Raw genomic sequence first — 22,092 nt, 5'->3', positions numbered from 1 at the left:
GTCATCACCGCTGTTATGCTCAGCGTGCTGAGAGTATTTCTCCCTCACTGAGGTGATTTATATTTAATTTTTCAAAAGCCAAGTTTCTGCTGTGGGGCAGTGCCAAGTTGTGGCCCAGAAGGCTTGGAGCTGTGACAATTTGGAGGCAGAGAGGAGGAAGGACCCCCCAGGAGTCACGACTGAGGGCCTCCCTGCCTCCCCAGCCAGCCCCAGAGGAAGGGGGGTCCCGGTGCAAGACAGCAGGTGAAGGGCAGACACAGGCGCCAGGCCAGAGGCCTGCACACAGACCGCCCTGCCCCGCCGAGGTCGGAGGCTCAGGTCTTGCCAACCAGCAGGGCCCAGGAGGGAGCAGGTGGGAGCGGGGACAGCCTGGCTTCTGTCTGAGGACCCTGCTGCTCTGGCTGTTAGGGGCACCCTGGCTGAGGGAAATGCCCACCCCTCCTGTCCTGGTTGGCAGTTGAGGTCACAGCCACCCAACAGCAGGGCAAAAAACAGTCCTGCCCCCTTGGGACACGATGAGGATGAGGGGAAGCCCGGGCACGTGCGTGTTCTGGGTCCTCCTGGACAGCTCCTTGCTCCCTTCCCCAGAGTCCTGCCCACCTGAGGGTCAGCGCTGCCCCCTCCCAGGCACGTCTGCCAAGGGTCTGCCCCATGATTGCAGCACACGCTCCACGGCCTTGTCTACACCTGACACAGAGGACGAAGGTGGCACTGTGCCCTTCCACCCCAGGGGGCCTCACAGGCGACTCTCATCAAAGTTTTATTAGTTCGGAGCGTGTATGGTGCTGTTACAGAGTCGGGGGCCCATGGCTCCCCCAGGATGCAGCTCCCCTCCTCCCCCAGGCAGGCCAGACCAGGCCGAAGGGTACTGGGCAGCCTCTTGGCCCACGAAGGCTGAGGCAGCAGATGGCAGAGGAAATGGGTGAGAAGAGGCCAAAGGACGAGAAAAGAAAAGTGGTTTTGCAGCGGACTGGGGCGGAAGGCAGCCCCCCAAAGAGCCTCAGACACCCCAGTGCAGGCCCCAGAAGGGCACAAGCCCGCTTCCCTGCTGGCCCTGCGCTGGCCCAACATGTGCTACAAGAAGGGATGCACCTGCATCGGTCAGGAGGCCGCAGAGTGGGCTTGTGGGGGCTCTGCTGCCCACAGACCCTCCTGGGGCCCTCGGAGGCTCGGGGTGGGGGAGAGCGGTCAGGACATACAGCTGTGCAAGGAGAGGCTCCCGTCCATCTGTCCATCCAGGAGAGGGAGCTGAGGTTTTGGCTTGGGCCTCCCTGGGCTTGTCCTGCACTCCGTATTCCTGACGCCCCGGCAAGCGCTCCCCTGGTTAGGCCGAGTGCAGTGTGAACTGCCCGTCCGTCCCTCCCCACCGCGCACTGCGGCACAGGTTTGGGAAGACGGCACTGCCACTGAGCCCTGCCTCCACCCTGGCAACCCCAGGGCCCCAGAGGAGGGTCAGAGGAGGGGGCTGTGTCTTTGGTGCCAAGGAGAGAGGGCCTCGGGAGGGGAGGGGCCTCTGTGGGCTGCCCCTGGGCCCAGGGGCCAGCACGAGGGTGGCACTGTCCCTGGCTCCCTAGCACAGCCCAGTAGAGCGAGGCTGTGTGGGCAGTGAGGGGCATGGTGCCAAGCTGACACTGCAGGGCCAGTCTGGCCTGCACCCCCGGGCCCTGGCTCCCAGGGATCGAGGCCGGGCGGCCTGGGCAGGAGGTGGGGAGCAGGCTGCTGTGCACATGGGCGGCAGGGTCAGCAGTGAAGGATCTTCAGGAAGGCCTTGCGGAACTCAATGTTGAAGGTGGTGTAGATAATGGGGTTCACGGCGCTGTTGACATAGCCCAGCCACGTGAAGGCGCTGTACAGGACGGGCGGGATGTTGCAGTCACAGTGAATGTTCAGGATGTGGGTGACGAAGAAGGGCAGCCAGCAGATAATGAACACGCCTGGGGGAGAGGGTGGCGTCAGGGCAGCCCCCAGCACCGGGAGAGGCGGGGCTGGGAGGCCTGCACTCGTGGGCTGCCAGGTCGTGTGACCGCCCAGCCCCGGGCCCAGCCGTGGGTGTCAGCAAGGAGCCGCGACCGGGCTGCTCTGAGGCAGGGCACAAGCCCCCCAGCCTCACCTCCTCATCTGCCCAACAGTGCCTCTCAGGCAGGGCAGCGGGCCTGAGAAAACGCCAAGAGTTCACCATTCTGATGCCGGCCAGCAAGCAGAGAGGGAGATTTTTCCACCCTACCTACTGGTCAAAGTTGGGAGCGACTCTTCCTCGGCAGCTGGGGTGGAGGGTCTGCTGGCTGCGCAGTGGGACGCACAGCTTGGACCAGAGGCAAAGAGGAGGCAGAAAGCCACCCTGCCTAGTCCCCTCGGTGTCCCCACAAGGGACACAGGGCGCGACACGGAGGCTCAGAACAGCTCTGAGGTGCGCAAGGCCACTCTGCTCTTGAGAGGCGAAGCTGAGGCCTGGCTCCAGCCTACAGAGGTCCCTGAGGGTCCGTCTCTTCCTACCCCGTCTCCCTACTTGCTCCGCACCTGGGGGACCCCTCTCGCTCATCCCTGCCTCGGGACATGTGCCCACCTGCCCGCTCAGCCTCACGCGGGACCTCTTGCTCAGGTGGGACCCTGGGTGTGGGGGCGTCAGGTGCGCAGACCCTGGGAGGCCCTGGTGCCCGGCAAGGGCAGCCCCCAAGAGCCGAGAGCGCGTGGAGGCTGTGGCTGCGAGCTTGGCCCCAACCCCACCGCCACCCCCGGCCCTGGCCACAGGATCAGGGGCGGTCCCTCAGGCTGCTGTGACCATGTGCCCTCGTTGGTAGGACAGGGTGGTCACACTGGGCCCAGCCATGTCACAGGGTTGTCAGGAGGCCAAAGGGGACAGTGGGTGTGGAAGGGTGTCACCCTACCCTGGGTGCTGCATGGAAGGTGGGGTTGTGTCAGCCCCTCTTGTCCCCACCCAGTCCTGTCAGAGCAGCCTTTGATTTCTGACTTTCATATCTGGTTCTTAAGAGACTAGTTTTTAGGAGAGCCAGGCCATCATCTATGGGGGGTGGGGCAGAGGGCTTGCAGCCCCTCGTGTCGTTCACAGCTCTGGCCCCCCAAGCCTGGGCAGAGTGCAGCTGAGAGAGTGGCAGAACTACCAGGTTAGCACAGTGGGCACAGCCTTGCAGTTCATGAGGTGGCCTCCTGCCTGTCGTTTCACCCTGAGAGGCACCCTGCTCTCCCCAGGAGGAAACTAGAGAGCCAAGGTGGCTCACCCGGATCATGACGCTCTGGGTCATTACAGGGGCCTGGCTCTGTTCACAGACTCTGAGTTTACATTGTAGGTAAGCTCAGCAGACCTCAGTTTCCCCATCTGTAAAATGCACATAGTCACAGAGCCCACCTAAGAGGGCACGTTGCCGGGTGAGGCCATGCCCGAGGGAGTGCCGGTCTGGTGGCCCACCGGCTGTGGGTGGGGGACACGGCGATGGTCCTTTCCTCAGCCACGATCGGACGGGCCGCCGACTCACCCAGAACGATGGCGAGCATCTGGGTGGCTTTCTTCTCCTTCTGCTGCGAGAGCTTCCGGCGGCTAATGGTCTTAAGTGAGGTCCGGGTCTTGCCATTGGGCATGGACTGGATCTCAAAGAACTTGGCAATCCTGGGGTGCTCCCTGGCATGCCCGTTCTTCTCTGGTTTGGCGGGGCTGTCGGGAATGCTGTGGGGGCCCTGGTGGGACAGGTCGGGGAGGGTCAGCTGGTGGTGGCTGGGCGGGATGGGGCTGTACCGGGTCCTCTCGGGCGGGCTGGTGCTCGAGAGCATCTCCATCTCCAGCTCCTGGGCTCGGCGGGCAGCGTCCTGCAGAGGCAGAGCTCTGGGTAAAGCCAGGCCAGACTTCAGGCATCAGCCTCTCAGCCTCACCTGGCCTTGCCTGGCCTTGCCTGGCCTCACCTGGCCCCACCTGGCCCCACCTGGCCCTGCCTGACCATTCCCTGTCCCCCCACGGAGAATCTGCAGACACCACAGTTCACTCTGCCAGAGAGGCAAGGAGGAAAATCACCGGAAGGCAGGGGCTGCCTGGGAGCAGACCCAGGACCCACAGCAGATCCTGCCTGCAGGGTGGAGCCCTAGCCCTTCCGGAGCAACCCTTATGCAGCCTCACAGCCCCACAACCACCTGGGGGGCTCACGACCAGTGACTCTGGGACTTAAGAGCACCGGCCAAACACCAGGCACCCAACTGGTGCTGGGGTGACGGCTGATGGACACACAGGGCCTGCCCTGGGGCGCTCCTGGCCTCCCTGCACAGAGAGCAGCCCTGTTCTCCCTGCCAGCCTGGAACGCGGCGCCTGCACAGTGCCCACCCTGGGGGCCTGCGTTCTCCTGACGGACTGGCCCAGAGGCCCCACGGCTTCCTGCTGGGCTGGCCGGGAGGGTCCTGGTGTGCATCCTCTCGTGGCCTCCCGGGCTTTCCCTTCACCGCCCTTCTCCAGGCCTTGGGGCCTCAGCCTGAGCTTCTGAAATGCAGCCTCCCTGTGCCCAGGTGGTGTAAGTGGCCTGCAGCTGTGGCCCTGCCCCTGAGTCCCTGTCCTGGTACCTGTCTCATAAACGGCCCCCGAGTCCTGCCCTTGCTGTGCAGGGGGCCTGAGGACACCTGACCCGGACTTTGTGTGTCCAGGAATCCGTGCAGCCCTCTGTGGGTTCCCTGCCCACCCGGGATGGATCATCTGCCTGCCCGGATCCGCCCCCGCTGCAAAGCCTGGGACCTGCTCTGAGGTACCTCTGGGCTCCTGTAGGGGCTGCCCTTCCCCCCAGCCTCCCAGCCGCTCGGCTCCCTCTGCACCGGGGCCCAGCCTGCAGACTCTGAGGCTGACCTACTGAGGCTGCAGCGGCAAGAAGGGCAGAGGCCTGGGTTCCCACGGATCTGGACATGCACTCACTCACTGACTGCCCAGCCTTGGGCCAGTACCTGACTCTCAGAGCCTCCGTTTCCTCTTCTGTGAAACGAAGATGGGTAAGATCCCTAAGACTTACCGCTCTGGGTTGCTGTGAGGATTTGGAACGATAGGAGCATGGTAGGTGTTCAATTAATGCTAACAACCATTCTCCCATTTGTGTTATGTTGTTACAGCCGAGTCCCTTCTCCAGCCATTCCCTTGTGCTGGGCGACCTGCCGTGCCTTGCAGAATCCAGGCGTCCTGCTCCAGGCCGGCTTGTGAGGAAGCTGCATGGGGTCTCTGGGAACCACAGCTGGGGGGTTCCCCTGGGGGCAGAAAGCCCTGGCTCGGGGTCCCCGGCCTGAACACTCACCGCTCTCCGCCTGTTCACCGGGAAACTCCCGTTAGACCTGGTGACAGTGGTGCAGAGTCTCATGTCCTCGGGGTGCGCACAGCTGCCCTGTGAAGTGAGACGCCACATGGGTCACGGAGGGGAGGCGCTGGGGGCAGGAACCCAGGGCAGGTCCTGCAGGCCAGCAAGGGACTCGGAGAAGGGCAGAGTGCAGGTGGGGGGGAGGGGGGGGCTGAGGAGCAGTCGAGTCAGGGGCGAGGGACAAACAGGCCCTGACCTCTGCGGGGTCCCTGCTAAGGGTCTGGCCCCATGCTCAGCGCGCTCACCTCCCACTCACGTTGAATCATCAGTACCACCCAGCAAAGTCGGCTTCAAGATTCCCATTTAACAGATGACTTAAGCAACTCGCCCAAGGTCACTCGACAAAAAATTGGGGGTGGTGCCAGGACTTGACCCTGCTGTGTCTGACCCCAGGGCCCTTGCTCCTTCCTTTCCCACACGCTGTCCACTCAGGGAGGGCTGAGCAGAGGGAGGATTTACAAGACACAAGGGAAACCAAACAAGGGGCGGGGTAGAGGAGCAGGAGAAGGCAGAGGCGGGGGAGCAGGTCACATGGGGGAGTGCGGAGGGTAGAGAGGCCGGTGGAGGCCTTGGAGGGCGGGAAAGGGCCAGGGCGGGGACGGGAGAGGCGCCCAGGGGTCGCTCAGCGCTGCCTTGTCCAAAGGCCGCCAGGCGGAGACTTCTCCCCCCAGGCGGTCTCTGCCACCTGCCGCCTCCCACCCTGCAGATGGAGGCTGCTCCACGGAGGCCCGTGCCTTCACAGGCCGCCCTGCCCAGCCCCTCCAGCCTGGACCCCACGCCGCGGCCGCATCGCGGCCCCACGGAGCACAGACGCGAGCGAGCCCTGGGCATCGGGCAGGTGTGGACGCTGTGGGGGAGCTCGGGACCTTGAGGGGGGCCCTCAGGTTGGCCCTGAACGCTCGGCTGCTGCGTTTGGTGTTGACCCGCTTGCGGCGCTTGCGGAGGACGACGTAGATCTTGATGTAGACCAGCAGCGTGACGATGAAGGGCACGTAGAAGGAGACGATGGAGGAGTACACCACGAAGGCGGGGTTGGCGATGATGCACTCGTTCTGCTCTGGGGGAGGGAGGGCCCGGGCGGCATCAGCGGGCACATGGGCCACCCGGCCACAGGCCCTCTGTCCCCTTCAGGGGGCAAGGAGCCACGCCACAGAGAGCCAGCCTGGGGGTCTGAGGCTGCCTGGAAACGTAGGGTGTGAGTTAATGCGCCATATGAACCGGAGCATTTAAAAAGTGGCTCTGAGCAAAACGCTGGACTCTCCCTCCTCTGACGCCCTCGTGATCCCGGCCTGTGCCTCCTCCTCCGAGAACCGCGGGTGGGGCCGGAGTGTTGAGGGGAAAACGGCAGGAGAAAATTATTTTAAACAAGGAGACACATTATTTTGGCCTTTCACGTACATTGGGGGAGAGGTTTGCCACCTCTTAATTTTAGGAACAAGGACATGCGCTCCTGTTTGTGGGGCTCACCCATGATACCCCCCAGATCCAGAGGCACCTGTCCTCCGTCTCAGGGCCGTTCTGGATTAATCCAAGCATTTCTAGCCCTATTACCACTTCTTGGAATTCCCAGAAGAGTTAGACTTTGTGCCTCACACTTTCAAGACTTCCCTGTGTCCTGTCCTGTCCTGGCCTGGCCTCGGGGGTGCCAGGCCTGGGGACACAGCCGCATGACACAAGTACCATTGTCAGGGGTGCATGGAGGCCAGCGGCCTCCCCCATGTTCATGTGCACATGTGTGCACAAACACACACATGGACACACATGCAATTTGTGAGGCTGTCCTGCTTCAGTTTAATATACAAACTTGAAAATGGCCAGACATCCTCCTTAGCCATTATCCCTACTCCTCACCCAACTCCTTGGTGCCACAGGCCATTGTTCCTCTCTGGCCCAACCAGGTGCAACTCAGAGCTGGGCGTGGCCCTGGAGACCCAGCCTCCCCTCAGGTCTCCCCTCGGGGCCTCCACCGGGTCTGCAGCAGGGGCTCAGCTGCCTCAGGGTCCTGCGTGGGGGGCCCGGCCGAGCCTCAGCAGGCAGAGGCGGGACTCACCGGTGTTGTTGAGTCCGAAGAGCAGCGGGCAGGAGATGGTGAAGGACAGCACCCAGACGATGGCGATCATGACGGTGACCCGGCGCCTGGAGCTGTAGCGAGTGTTGTAGAGCATGGGCATGGCCACCGCGGTATACCTGTGAGGGCGTGGGGTGGCCTGAGCCTGCGGCAGGGCCGGGGGCCGCTCACCACGTAGCGTGCGCGCAGCATGCACGCGCCAGAGATGCTCCACTCCCCGGGGACGGTTAGCCGGTCCCCATCCGTGCAGCCTGACGATCTGCTTTAACTCAGACCTCCTCCCGCCCCTGACTAGACAGCGAGGACAGTCCGAGCAATAGCTTAATGACTGACACTTGTCATTCAATCCTGGACCATGTCTATTTCTCCATCCCCCTTCTTGGACTTCAGGCCTCTTGGGGGGCCACGGCCTGGGTCTCTGAGCCTTCGGAAGGCACCCGCTGCACCCATGGTGGGCCCACAGGAGGCAGAGGTGTTGGGTGATGGGCTGGGAGCCAGGCCCCAGAGCAAAGGTAAAGCCCCACTCGGCAGGCAGTAGTGACAGTGGTGATTGTCCGTGGCCCCTCACAGCCCTCTAGCCAGCACCTCTCAGGCTATTCCATCTTCCTGCTGGAGAGCAGCAGCAGCGCCTCTGGGAGCCCACGGGGCCTGTGTGTGCAAATTAGTGAGAGGCTCCAGGGATGCAGCTCAGCGAGGTAAGCACAGCCTGGCGCTGCAGCCCCGCGCAGGCAGGTGTCGTGGTCCTGGTTTCTAGGCAGCGAAGGGGTGCGGAGGACGCCCACATCTTCCCAAAGCCGCGTGCAGAGGAAGCGACGACTCTGGGTTTCAACGGACCAGGTGCCCTGTCCTCCACACCAGCCACAGCCCGGATGTCCTTGGGGGCCCCACCCTACCTGGCCCCACCCTCCCAGTCCGGATGTCCTTGGGGGTCCCACCCTCCCTAGGAAGGCCTCTCTTTGGGGGTCTGTACGTCCCAGCCGGGCTCACATGTACACGTGTGTGCACACACATCGCAAACGTGTGCACACAACCACGTGGCCTCACACACGGAGTGTCAGAGAGCCTGGCCCTGAAGGAGAGGTGCCCCCCTCTCCGGCTCACCTGTCGATGCTGATGGCACACAGGTTCAGGATGCTCGCTGTGCACATCATGACGTCCAGAGTGACGAAGATGTCACAGTGAATCCGGCTGAACTTCCACTCACCCACCACCTGCGGACAAGGCAGCATAGTGGGCGGGCAGCCAGGGGGGCCTGTAGCTCTGCTCTCTGGGCAGCCTGGGCTCAGAGGGCAGCGGTGGGACCCTGGGGGCCTCCAGCTGGGGTGCGGGAGAAGAGGGGCAGCACGGGAGCTGTGCCCTTGGGTGCCGGAGGCCCTTGCCCCGGCCCCTCTCCTTCGGGGCCTGTCAGGCCACTGGAAGCCAAGAGCCAAGCCAGAAGAAGGACAACACACTCAGACTGCTTCCCTGCTGGGCCTTCGTCCGCGCGCAGGCGGCCGCCCACACCTGCCTGCCAGCTCTCAGAGTGTCTGCCTGGAGATGGGCCCACCCTTAGGACTTCTCTATCTAGTTTCTCCCTTTGCTGCAGGAGGAAAACAGGCAGCTTCTCAAAGCCTCTGTTTCTTCTTCTGAACATTGAGAATAGTGTCAGCTCCCAGGATTGGCGGGACTGTTTGCTGTGTCTGTCTGTCAAATGCTCGGCGTGGCGCCTGGACCCTATCAGGGCTCATCTCCTCACTACGCCGAGGTGCAGAGCTGGGCTCTACAAGCTCCTTCCCGAGGAAAGAGGGCAGAGAGCAACAGCCGCTGCTTCTGAAGTGGGGAGCCAGGAATGAAGACTTCAGGCCTGGAGGCTGAACCTCTCCCTTCCTTGGGGACCCTCGTCCACGATTCCCGTTTCCAGCGTGACCTAAGGAACCAGCTCCGGACCAGAGTGCCAGCTCGGACCTGCCGGGCCGGACAAGTCATCTAACTTCTCTGACCATCGGCTCACCATCTGCAAAGCGCTGGTACGAAGGCTGCTGTGAGGACCACGTGGTGCAGGGCTGTAGAGCCAGGACCCCGCATGTGGTGTGGCACTTGGTAAGGAGACCGTCCACCCATTTATAAGGAGAAAGCTGGGCCCCAGTGGAGGAAGCGGCTGCCAGAGAGTGTCCAGGGAGGAGGCCAGCCTCCGGGCGCAGCAGCGTCCCCCTGAGGAGCTGCGGGAGGGCGGGGCCACACCTACCTCCAGGTAGACGACCCAGGGCATGACGAGCGTGGCCACGAGGAGGTCGGCCACGGCGAGGCTGACGATCAGGTAGTTGGTGGTGGTCTGCAGCGCCTTCTCCCGAGACACGGCCATGCACACCAGCACGTTACCAAAGATGATGACGAAGATGAGCAGGGCAAGCGACATGGCGAAGTAGTTGTAGGGGGGCCTGTCGGGCTCCCGTCCCGACCCATTGAAGGGCTGGCTCCAGTTCTGGCTCTCTAGGTCGTCCTCATACCAGGACACGTTCAGCGGGTCCATGGGGGCAACAGGGCCACTGGGAGGCCAGGCTCTGTCCAGGAGAAAGGGACACCAGGGGTAAGCAGGAAGGCCTCCGGACACCTGTGGCCCCTCGCGGAGGGCCCCAGAGCAGAACCCGACCAGGGGCTCCAGGCTCAGGGCTGGATGAGTCACATCTAACGATTGTCTGAGAGCATTGGGTTTGCTGCACCTGCTCTGCTAGCCCTACTCAGTGTGATCTAATGAACCAGCTCGAACCTGCCAGCTGTGCGATGCCAGACAAGTCACCTAACTTCTCTGACCATTGGCTCACCATCTGCAAAGCGCTGGAACGAAGGCTGCTGTGTGGACCACATGGTGCAGGGCTGTAGAGAAAGGACCCCACATGTGGGGCGGCAAAAGCTCTTGTAGATGGTAAAACAAATGAGCAACTTAAAATTTTTTTAAGTATAATAAAATTAATGAGCTTGCAAAGAGCTGATCATTCATTCATCTATTTATTCAACAAACTCTGAGCAAGCACATTACATGCACCCCGCTCTTAAGACAAGTCATGAGGAGATCCAGCCCCTAGTGGTGGGGATGGAGATACGTAGTCATTCATCTTGATTCTATAAATATTTTATTGAACACAGTTCTATCTAGTGCTAGAAACATAGGCAGGAACAAAGGTAGATGGTTCTTCAGCTCACTTCTAAAAGAAACAGTAGCTGATCAGTCAAGCAGTTAGGTCTGCGAAGGGCAGCCACTTGGAAACGGAACACAACCTAGTCTCAAGATTGAAACAAGACTTTCCAGAGGAAGTGGTATTCAGCAGACGCCTGAAGGACGTGCAGAAATTAGCACGCAAAGAGCCGGGGGCCAGGGGAAGGGGCTGGACGTCGGAAGCGTCATTTGCAAACGATGGAGTGGGAGGGCGATGGTGGGGGGCTAGAAGCACTCAGAATCCTGAAGCAAGAGCAATGCGGCATGAGCTGAGCCACGGAAGGCCGCAGCGGGAGAGATCACAGCAGGTCAGACCATGCAGGGGGTCTAGACTTGGCCCTAAGGACAGCGGGAGCCACCTGATGGGATTTGCCTTCCAGAGAGAAAATTCTGACTGAGGAGAGAATGGGAGGGCGGGGCGGGCCGGCTGGGCTGCAGGACACCAGCTGGGAGGCCACAGGCACCCAGGTCCGGGACGATGTTCTGCGTTTGTGCACCGAGAGCTTTGAGGACTGGCTATCTCAGCCCAGGGGGCAGAGGCGTCCCGAAGGAGGCGTTTTGACCAAGGTCTCTGGGAAGAGGAACTCCTAACTCCGTGTGGGGTGGCAAGGAGTGCCCCTGTGCGACCAGCGGTCAGTCAGTGAAGCACTGTGGGTGTGGAGGCCCGACTCTGCCAAGGCAGCCGGCCCCTCTCCCATGGGGCACCCACCATCAGGCATCGGAGCTGCCCCCCACTCCCATGCGTCTGCTCGGCCAGCATCTGCTGAGTCTGCTGGGCACAGAGCACTGGGGTCCCGGCCTGCAGCCCAGGCCGTGCAGCCCTGTCTCCTCCACCCCATTCTCTACGTAAGCCCAGTCAGACGTCCATTCCTGCAGCACGATCCGGGCCCTGACAGGGATGACAGCTCCACACACACTTACTGTAAAGGATTTGATAGTTTGCCAAGACTTTTTCTTTCGATATACGATCTCATTTATTCTCAAAACAACCTCTGAGGCTCGTAATTGTTATCCCCACTTTACAAAAGAGAAGAGTGTCTGGAACACCTCCTTTCCCTGCTCCCTGCTTGCCCAGCCCCCCCACAGCCTCCGGGGCCAGCCTTGCTCAGAATCCTTCTGCCCCGGAATCCGTCCCGAGGCTCCCTGGCTCGGCCATCCCCCCTCTCCCTCCTCGGGGCTCTGTTCCGGGACTCGCCCCGCTTGCGTGTCTGCCTTCTCAGGGGGTGCAAGCATCTCAGGGGGTGCAAGCGTCTCAGGGGCGACGGCTCGTCCTTGTCTCGCTCATGCCTCATCTTCATGGAACAGACAAACCGAAGAGCACATGTCCTGTTCTCGGCCCGGCCCTGCTCCGGGATTGCGGGCAGTCGGGGGGCAGATTCAGAGCGTGACTCACAGGCTCCGGGAGTGTGGTTGTCGCTCAGGCCACCAGGCCAACAAGTGACAAAAGAATCTCAGCCCAAGAGGACCGCGGTGTGCTGCTGGGTCCCCAGAAACAAGACTCTGAGGAGGAAGTCAGCGCACAGGACACTCACTGGGGAACGCGGGGCCCAGACCTGGGGGATGGGGCAGAGGAAGAGCAGGCTGCCTGCGGGGCCGCCTGACTCAGGGCACCAGGGCCAGGCCTTTGCCGCCTCTCGTGGACACCCTGAGCTGTGGGCTGCTCCAGGGGGAGGGTGTGATCTCGATCGCAGTGCCCGCCTCCAGCAGCGGACGGCCACCGAGAGGGTGGGCCCAGCGGCCAGCTGGGAGTTGCAGACACTGGAAGCAGCTGGGGAGCAGGTGCTTCTGTCCTGCAGGGGATCGGCATGCTCACGCAGTGCCCACTACAGGAGTGTTCAGAGGTCAGAGAGGACATGCACGTGGGCAGGGCTGGGAGCCCTTGGAAGGCTTCCTGGAGGGGGAGAACTGAAACTGGGGCTGCACACCATGGGTGTGACTGAGTGGCAGATGTCAGTGCTGCCGGTCCAGGAAGGGGCTGGAGGCTACCTCTCTGCTGGCAAGGGTGAGTCCCTGCAGCCAGGGCTGGAAAGGCCTTAGGCACATCCTTTTCTGATCTAGTGTTTACTCTCTATTGTTCTCATTGCTTTTTTGCCACTACACCATAACCTACTATGTTCTATAAAGAACGGGAGAACATGGAAGATGACTAGATGCCACAGACCCTGTGAGCACCTTGGCGCACGGCTGTGTCCCTGGCCCCCAGAGGCAGCGGCTGCCCCCACTGCGTCCTCCACTCCCTTCCTACCTGGGGCCAACAGGCCTCACAAGCAGGGGCTGCGTGTTGTCACACAGCACCAAGCCGAGTGGGTCTTGGGGCATCAGCAGACCCCAGGACGGTGCGCTTTGGCATGAATGGTATTGTGTCAATAGGGCTGAGGACCAAAACCTGGACCAACCCCAGTTCTGCCCTCACGAGCTCTGCGGTTGTGAATGAATAATTTGCTTTTCCTGAGGCCCAGTTTCTCCATCTACAAAATAGGGATGGTAAGTGTCACTGTGAAGCCTAGCAAGATGGCTCATGCATGGCCTGCACAGGTCAGCCTGCAGGGAGCCCGAAAGAGGAAGGAACGGAGTGCGACAGCTCTCAGACAAGCCTGAGGGCCGAGGGGAGCCCCGGGTCGATGATGTGGTTGCAGGTGCTTCCCCTCGGCTCTCTGGGGCTGGTCTGCATTCTAACGGTGACCTCCGGGCATTTCCCTCCTGGCATTTCCCTCCTGGCATCCTCTCAGAGGCCTGAGAAAACCTGCCGGTCCCCAGGCTCCATCCCCCAGCTCCAGCCCCATCCCTTCCTGTCCCCTCGCCCCAAGGGCTCCAAGGGGCTCCCAGAAGGAGGAGGTGTGGGGAAGGGACCAGGTCACAGTCTTCTCACTCCAGGGGCACTGGGAAGACCCCTCAGGTCCCCACCTTTGCCCTGCCCTTTAAGCTGCTTCATCCACATCAGAGCTTTTGCCTGCGAGGGGCGGGAGAGCTCCAGGTGTCCTGGCCTGGTCCTGGCTGCAGAAAAGCCAGGGAGGTTGGTGCCCACTCGGGCTGGTGTAGGTTGGAAACGCCAGGCCTGCACGACAGCTGTTACCCTGGGTACTAGGATGGTCCAGCTTCCTTGTTCTTAGAAAGAGAGATTGACTAAATACATAACCCAAGGTGGATTATTCTTGCAGTTATAAGACTTCTCAGTAAATAAGATCACGTTACTAAAGCAAAATTTCTGTTGTCAGAATAAGCATATTGTTTAGGGGTTATGAAAATATGATCAACTTGCTCTCCAACCTCCATGTGCCATTTCCATCTTCCTCCCAAGTGGCTCTTGCCTTGTGCATAAAAGCTTCAAATCAGCTCCCAATCAATGAGCATTTAGCGACTGCATGCGTGGTCATGTGTGGCCTCACAGGATTAGCTACTTGGGGCTGGATCCTGGGGAAGGGAGGGGTGATCTAACTCGGCCACTAAGGACTGAAATGTGTCCCCCCAGAATTCAGAGGTTGAGGCTGTAACACCCAGCGTGATGCTCTCTGGGCGGTGGTCCGGCCATGAGCGTAGGGGCCTCATGATGGGAGAGGAGACCCCAGACAGCTGCCCGCTCTCTCCCTGCAGGCGAGCACACGCGGAGAGGGCGGTCAGCGGCAGCCAGGAACGGCCCTCCCCCAACCTCCAGCCTCCAGAACTGTGTGAAAGTAGAGTCCATCATTGAAGCCCCAAGGCGGGGCCTTTGTTAAGGTGGGGGAGGAGACAGAGACCCCTGCGGACGCCAGGCCTCCCTCACAGGGTGGCTGCCTCCCCCCAGAGTGCCGTCCTCGTCATCCCTGTGCGGCGATAAGGGGCAGCTGCTGCTCCCCAGCCCACCCTCACCAGCAGACGCTCATGGGTGAGGGTGCAGGTGCCATCTGGGGCCGGCTAGGCTTTTCTGTCTCCGCTGCCCTGGAATGCGGGCAGGAGGAGGGGGCCAGAAGCACTGAGGACTCCTCTGCGGGGGGCCTGCAAGCCTGGGGCTAGCAAAGTGCGGGGGAGCCTCATCTGCATCCAGTACTCGCTGCCCAGCCCCAGCTCAGAAGGGCAAGGTCTGCTGACAGACCTTACAGAAGCATCCACCCCAAAGGCAGCACCTCGTCCATCCAGTTCTCCAACACCAGGCCTCTCTCCAGCCATCGGTGACGGTGACGGCGACCGCCACCACGGCCCCTGCCGCAGGACCGCATGACACCATGACTGGGACTAAAGAGCTGTGTGGACCCTCGGGGCAAGGGGCATGCGGAGCCTCCCAGCTGCCAGCGCCTCTGCCACATGCCCTTTGTGCTCTGCAGAGGGTACCACTTTCTGTTGGGGCCCTGATTGAAGGGTGGCCAGCTCTTGAGTCGAGGAGTGCTATGGAGCCCAGACACCTGGGGCCGGGCCAGGCCTCCGAGGCTGCCCTGGCAGTCCACCTGCTCACACCAGCCACTGCTCCGGAGGCTGGGGCGTGGCAGAGGGGCCGGGGAGCAGATGCAACGGCAAGGAGGTGGGCTGAGCTGGTCACATCGCAGTGGCTGGCAGGCTCCCTGGCCTGTAAACAGAAACGGCTCCTCACGAGTGTGTTGGAAGAAAAACTCCTGTGAAGCTTCACAGTTCAATGCTGGCACCCAAAACTGACATTCGCTCTCAGGAAACACCTGGAGGCTGCCATCGTGCCCGGTCCTGGTCCCCAGCCCAGTGGGGTAGGGCCGCAGGGCCCATCCAGCAGGGCAGCCCGAGACCCTGCAGCAGAACTGTCTGGGAGGAGAGTGGGGAGACCCACTTGCCCTCTGGGTCTGATGCCATCTGCCAACAAAGCCCTGGGGCCCAGGGCCTGGAGGTGGGGGACCAGGCGCCCGTGGCAGGGTATGAACTCTGGCTGGGGCCTGCGGCGCTGCCTCCCCTGAAAGGTTGGCATCTGAGGGAATGAAATTGTCTAATTAGAATTGAACAGTCCCTTATCAGGCTGGGTGGTGGGTGAGACGCTGCTGTCTGAAACACCTCATTTTCTACTCTTTTCTGAGACTTGAAGCATTTATATGAGAAAGAAGAGGGGGAGGGAAGCGCTTGGCACTTGCATTTCAAAAGGGCTTGTTGGAGGACTGGAGTTGGGTGGGGACTGGGGGAGAGTGGGTGAGGCGCTTCTTCAGGACCCTGCATTCACGCCAGCCCCGCTTCTCCAGAAGAAGGGCCCAGCTGGGACCTGAGGGCCGGCCCTTCCGGCGCCTCCTGCAGCGGCCGGAGGAAGGGTGGGCGAGGGGGAGGGAGAGACGCAGCCTCCCATCTGTTCTACTCCTAAGGAAACAGAGGGCTCACGAAATGGTGCCCTCACTTCTTGGCCCAGCAGGGTGAGTGGGGACTGGACCAGAGCCCCCCAGAGCCCGAGGAGAGGCAGCGCAGAAAGACCTGGGTGGCCAGCGCGGCGGGTGGGCAGGCACAGTCACGTCTTACCCGAATGCCAAGGGGAGACTGGGCCACGCACGCTGCCACCACTGCGGCTTGCCCCCTCCTTTCCCCTGAATACCCTTCTCAGCCGCCCAGGCCCAGACACACAGCGGGGCTGGGGGGTGAGGCTGCCGGTCTGGCCCAGGCTCTTGGAGTCACTCTGGCAGGAGGAAACACGGGTGGCTTCGTCCCCGAGGCGGGAAGGGGCAGCCCCCCTCCAGGGCCCAGGCAAGGTCCTGCTCACAGGAAGTCCTAGGCTCCAGGAGTTCTTCGGGGCTTAGGGGCGGGGTGGGGACCTGTTCCTTCCTGGACGCCTCCACCCAGAGCCAGAGCAGCTGTCGGGGGGTGGGGGGTGTGGCAGGTCTGGACTATTTGAAGAGACTCAGGCTAGTGGAGAAACCTGGCCTCCAGGGGCCTGGTGGGGAGGACAGGCCATACACCGAGCCCCTGCCGGCCACAGCAGGCCTTCCCGATCTACCCTGGGTGCTGTCGGGGAGGCAGGGTGCAGCGCACAGGCCCAGCTGCCCTCAGTGGTGGAGCTTCGACGTGCTATCTGTGGGGAGAACTGTCCAGGTGTCCTTGGGAAGCGTGGAGCAGCAACCCCATCCTGGCTCTGTGGCTGGTCAGCCCCACCCGGCTGGAGCCATGACCGCGCAAACGGTCAAGGGCCGTCAGTGGCCCGAGCCAAGGCCGGTCACTGGTGGTCTGAGCAAAGCCTCTCATCCTGCCCCCTGGAGCTAGACCTGCCGGGCAGCCCCACCCTCGCCCCAGACCTCGCAGCAAAGAGAAGCCCTGGACGCCCACTCGGCTCCCTGCCGCTCCTCCTGGTGCCTCAGCGCCCCGGCTCCTGACCCCGCCCAGCCCCTCCAGCCTCCCCCTCCTCACCCTCCACGGCCCCTTCCCCGGGGGAAGGCTCCTCCTGACTGACGCCCTCACAGCACATGCGCCCCTTGAGGGTGCTCATCACAGGTATAATTGAGTTGTTATTTGTCTACTTATTTGTTCAATGTCTGTTCTTCTTGCCAAACTGGGAGCTACGCCTGTGTGAGGCTCACACCTGTCTGGTCCTCTCATGGCCGTCCCGGCACGTTGCCTGGCAGCGGGGGTGCTCACTAAAGGTGTGGGAGACATCCCAGCACATCTCCCTCGGGCGGAAGGAGCCAGTCTCAAGGTCTTTCTCTGCCCTGGCTCTTGTTTCTCTCCCCAGAACCTTCTTGAGGGGTGCCAGTAGCCTCCTCTGAGGTGGCTGTCTGGCCTTCTGCGTCCTGGGTTGGGTGCAGCTGGGTGGGATCCATGTGGGAGCTCTCCAGGTGGCCAGCCCTGGGGCGGACAGGGTCACCAGACGCTGGAGGAAAAGGAGCGCACGTGTGCGGAGGTGAGTGTAGGTATGCAGGTACATGGGGAGGTGGGGAGACAACCCGGGGTCTGCAAAAAGGGATTGCCCAGAGCTGGCGGGAGGGCCCCGGGCCCAGGGCTTCATGGGGTCCAGCTTAGCACCCCTCTGGGGGTTGAGTCAAGGTCGGGGGGGTGCTGTTTTCTCACTCAGCACCAACCGGGGACTACAGAGCACCCACAGCCGGGAACTGGGCACCCCTGACGCTCACAGCCCGTCGAGGAGCCACAGGGTGGGGTGGGGTGTCCCTGGGAGGGGCTGCAGCACAGCTTCCCAGCCAGGCGTGGGGAGAGGCCTCCTCACCTCTCATCCCCAACACCCCCGCCCTCCGTGCATCTTCCTCCCAGGGCGGCCGGGCGGCCCTCAGTGCCCAAGATGCCCACCCACGGGCCTCATGCTGGGCCTCACTTGGGCTGGGGTCTGTGGGGCAGGAGGCGGGCCTCAGCCGGGTGAGCGCAGGAGAGATGTCTGCCTGACACACCCGTCCCTGGGGATTTTGATAGCTCCGTAAGATGTCTCCTCACAAACTGTCAAAGTGTCACAAATTAATTAACTGTTAGCTGGAGTGACTCAGTGTGGGGAGGGGGCGGGGGGAGAACAGCCATTAATGCACCGAGGGGCTGCGGGGCTGCTCTCTGCGTGTGCCGCCTTGTGATGAGAATCCTTGCCGCTCAGCACCTGGGAGGGACGCGGCATCGCTGGGACGCTCCTGTGCAGGGCGACAGTCGGCAGGAGGGAGGCAGGGTGGGGGGCACGGACCCAGGGCCCCTCCCTGAGGAAGTGGAAGGCCCTGACAACAAGGAGCCTCAGAAACCGCCCAGGAGACCTGAGTTCAGATCCGAGCCCCCAGGCTGGCCCCGTCCTCTCTCCCTCTCCCTCCTCAGTCTCCCCAGGAAGGAAAGAACCGGGTACCTGAGCCCGGCCTGCCTGGGGGCCGGGCACTCGCAGGAGCTCAGGAGGCAGGCAGGCTTGGCCACCAGCCTCCAGCAGGAGCCCAGGAGGAGAGGACCTGGGTCTCAGACCCGCGTCCTTGACCTTTACTTTAATTTCACGAAAGATTGAGAAAATATGCTCTTGAAAGTCAAGAGGGACACAAATCCTGAACCTTATTGCACTTGAAGGAGGGAAAACAATCTTTGCTATTTCGCAGAAAATTGTTCTGCTTTATGAAAAGACACCCCTGTGCAAAAACAGAGAGGGCCGGTCTGAACGGCAGCCCGCCGGCACCAGCGCGCCACAGGGAAGCTCCTGGACCCCTCTCCCCATGCCCATCCTTCCACGCCAGCCGGCTGGCACTGGGGAACAAAGGGGAAAGGAGCCCTTTCCAAAGTGGGGGCGGAGGCAGCGAGATGGAGCTTCATGATCCCTGCGCAAATACCCGTCTGGCATCAGCAGCTCAAAGATGAGCTGGAGGTACGAGTCCACCATCAGATCGCCATCAGCAAAATCCAGGCTGCAGAAAATGCTACAGACGACCCGGCTTTGTCCAAAAGTAAATGTCAAGGAAACAAAAAAGGAGACAGAGGGGAGCCTTTCTAATAAAAGACACTTAACAGCCACATCAGCCAGTTGCAAGATGTGGACCTTGTTTGAATCTTGATTCAAAGAAAACAACTTTTGAAGATCTTTGATATCACCGAAGACAACTGGAAATGTGAAGATTATTGATATTAAGGAAGCATTGGGAACAATTTTTAGGTGTGGCAATGGCATTCCAATGAATTCGTGGAGTCCTTATCTTTAGGAGAAGCACACTGAAATATTTATAGATGAAATTATACGCTGTCTGGGATTTACTTGAAAAGAATATGGGGGGTGGGTCATAGATGAGATGACACCAGCCACAGGTGGATCGAGGCTGAAGCCGGGCGGTGGACGCACTGATGTTCACACTGGTCTTTCTAATGTTGCATATATTTGAAATGGTCTACAGTTAGCTATTTTTTAAAAAGGTCTAATCTACCCTTTAATACCCCATCTCCCCACACCCCCTTATGGATGTAGCCGGACTTTAGGCTGTCTTTATCTGCCACGTTCCCTTCGTGTAAATGCTGCCTGCCTTTCATGCCAGTCAGCCTGACCCACGGTCCCCCTGTCCTACCCAGGACAGCTGAAGCTCCAGGGTCCTTTCTCAAAGATGGACAGCCTTGGCTACTAGGCCATGTCCTCTGTTTCACAGAGGATGGTGGCTCAGCTGGTAGGGGCAGGCTGCCCACTCGTACAGCCAGTGTAACAGCTCCTGAGCCCCGAGCCCCTGGGCTCCTGTAGCAGCTCTCCTATGCCGGTTGCTGTGTGAAGCGCTGTGCACATGCTGTTTCATCCCATCTGCAGAACAGCCCTCGGGGATTACATATGATCTCCATGTGTCAGGAAGAAACAGAGAGAGGGGGCTGCTTGCCCAAGCCGCCCGAGCCCAGCGGGCTTCTCTGCCTCCTGAGCCCAGGCTCTTCCTGACGGTAGGGGTGGAGGCCGGTCTGGCATGGCTCCAACAGTGGGAGGGAGGCCACTGGGGTCCAGGCCCCGGATGCAGCTATGTGATGGGAGCGTTTGTCTTAACTGCAAACACGCATCCTCCAAGGGCATGTCCAAGTCCTTGGGGGGCCTCCCACCAGCATCCACGAGAAGCCACACGGGGAGCCCTCACGGCCTCATGCACAGGGACACTGAGGTCCAGGCCTGTGTCCTTGGTGTCCTGCGTGCCCTGAGGCAATGGGGCATTTCCAGAAAATGACACTCTTGGAGTGTCCAGGACTGCAGGCAGTTCTGATGAAGCAAGCACCAGGGACGGGCCACGCAGGGCTCCAGGGGAGCCGAGGAGCAGGGGTGAAAGTGGGGGCCCTGCTGTCCCCCCCCAGCAGGGCTGCCTCTGGGCTCGTGCCCTCAGGCTGCACTGCCGACTTCGTCCTGCCCCTTCCTGATGCTCCCCTCATTCCCTGGAGTGTGGGTCCCCCAGGGGGGGCAGCCCTCTGCTCTGGCCCCCGCCCTGCCTAGACTGCCAGCCCCGTGCTCAGAGGAGGGGCACTGTGGGCACAGCCACAGTGATAGCTGCGGGTACGGACAGAGCCCCTGACTTCCTCTCACACACACAGGGTAGGACAGTCGTGGTGCTCGGCAGAGTCTGGGGTCACGCCGAGTGCCCACTGGCCCTGCGTACCCCACTCCAGCATCTGGGCTTTTCCAAGCAGCTGTGGGAACACAGCGAGGGGCCTGAAGGAGAGGAGTTGGGGGGTCTGGCTTCTTCTAAGCGGACCGACCTGGTTCCAGTCTCACCTCCAGCTCCTTGCCAGGGCCATCACTCCGGGCCTCAGTCTCTCCACAGGTAAAATGGGGACGATAGCTCCTCATTGGAGTGGTTGTGAAATTAACTTAGAAAATGCAAGTGAAGGGGCTGTCAGTGGCAGATGCTCCATGGACGGCAGCTCCTTTCGCTGAGGACCCACCTGGGACGGGGGGCCTGGCCCTCGTCAGAGCTTACGTGACATGTAAGGCGGGCCTGGTTCCCTTGCAGGAGCCCCGCCTCTCATCCTCAGTTCACCAGCTCATATTAATAATAATTTAATAATGAGAGTAGGCAAACCTGATTTCAGAGACTGACGGAGCCCACACGATGGTGTGTCTCATGGTGTCTTGCAAGCTCTGAAGTCCTGTAAAAATGTTGGCGTGTTATCATCACATTAACCCAGACCTCGCTTTGGCCGCCTATAAATTGAAGGCACCTCCACTCCCACTGAGAGGCCGTGTGGTGTTGGTGCCGTCTGGCCGCTGCTTGCTGTGTCCGGCCCGTTTCTGCTGGGTCTGTGAGTCCTGGTGGGCAGAAGTTGTTCTGCCCAGTGTACGTCCTTTGCATCTACTGAGAGCCCCGCCTATTGAGGGGTAGAGTTCCCCAGGGGGTTACCGGGCCTGGATGGTACCCTACGTAGTCCGCAGCTCCGGTTGGTCGGGAAGGCTCCTTGCCTGCAGGCTACGTGGAAGGTGAGAGGCCCAGAAAGCCCTCAGCACAGCCTCTGGCCCAGAGGAGGCACTCGCTTGTTCCTATTCTCCCGATGGCTAGCCTGGAAAAATGCAGAATATTGAATTCATTCCTGGAAGAAATCTTAGAGAATATCTCATATGATTTCTTTATTTTACAGGTTTAAAAACAGATGCAGAAAAGTGAAACGTGCCCAAGTTCACAGAGCCCAGTGCTTTCATCACCAGGACTGTGTTAAGGGTCTCTAGACAGGTCGCTGCTTTACACCACAGGCTCTCTGTCTGGCTCAGAGAAAGGGCTAAAAATGGCAGGCATTAGCCCCAGCAGGTCACCATTGTTATCACCATCTGCATCTTCAAAGATACGAAGTCAGTTAAAGGAGAACAAATCTGGAGGCTCCATGGGCACCCCTCCTGAGTCAACCTAAATTCATCCACTTCCTGCGCACATGCCTCCCCCCCAGAGGTGGCCCCTTGCCGTTCCCACCAGCCTGCGCACTTCCTGGCGGCAACCGTTCTTCTTTAACCTTCGTAAGGGCTGCTGTCCAAGCCCGGGGCTTCCCTCGCCTTCCCTGGGGTATCGGTGGGGCACGCACACCTCGCTCGCGCTCACGGACGGCCCGGCCCTGCAGGGGCTCCGCACCAGGGGCCTGTTGGGTCTCTTGGCGGGATGTCGCTTCTTGATACAACTTCTTTGGTGGGTTTCTGT

General features: G+C 61.0%; 1 protein-coding gene across 3 annotated transcripts in view; it reads right to left on the bottom strand.

Annotated features, from left to right (window-relative positions):
* Positions 1 to 754: 754 nt before the first annotated feature.
* DRD2 (dopamine receptor D2) overlaps positions 755 to 22,092 on the bottom strand; it is a 48,040-nt gene continuing 26,702 nt past the window's right edge. The window contains exons 2-8 of one of the 3 annotated variants that reach the window (XM_073239770.1): positions 9,623 to 9,938; positions 8,500 to 8,609; positions 7,381 to 7,517; positions 6,197 to 6,387; positions 5,271 to 5,357; positions 3,492 to 3,819; positions 755 to 1,934 (exon numbers count right to left, since the gene is read on the bottom strand). In XM_073239770.1, the coding sequence (XP_073095871.1) occupies positions 1,741 to 1,934; positions 3,492 to 3,819; positions 5,271 to 5,357; positions 6,197 to 6,387; positions 7,381 to 7,517; positions 8,500 to 8,609; positions 9,623 to 9,907 (1,332 nt within the window). In that variant the 5' untranslated portion in view covers positions 9,908 to 9,938 and the 3' untranslated portion in view covers positions 755 to 1,740. Of the gene's footprint in view, positions 1,935 to 3,491; positions 3,820 to 5,270; positions 5,358 to 6,196; positions 6,388 to 7,380; positions 7,518 to 8,499; positions 8,610 to 9,622; positions 10,105 to 22,092 lie in introns of those variants that run through there. The other 2 variants (XM_073239771.1, XM_073239772.1) reach the window with 2 other exon arrangements.

Source organism: Manis javanica, chromosome 6 (genome assembly GCF_040802235.1).
Source record: "Manis javanica isolate MJ-LG chromosome 6, MJ_LKY, whole genome shotgun sequence".
Lineage (NCBI taxonomy): Eukaryota > Metazoa > Chordata > Mammalia > Pholidota > Manidae > Manis > Manis javanica.
The sequence above is the reverse complement of the archived record's forward strand: the minus strand, read 5'-3'. Positions and strand labels throughout refer to the sequence as shown.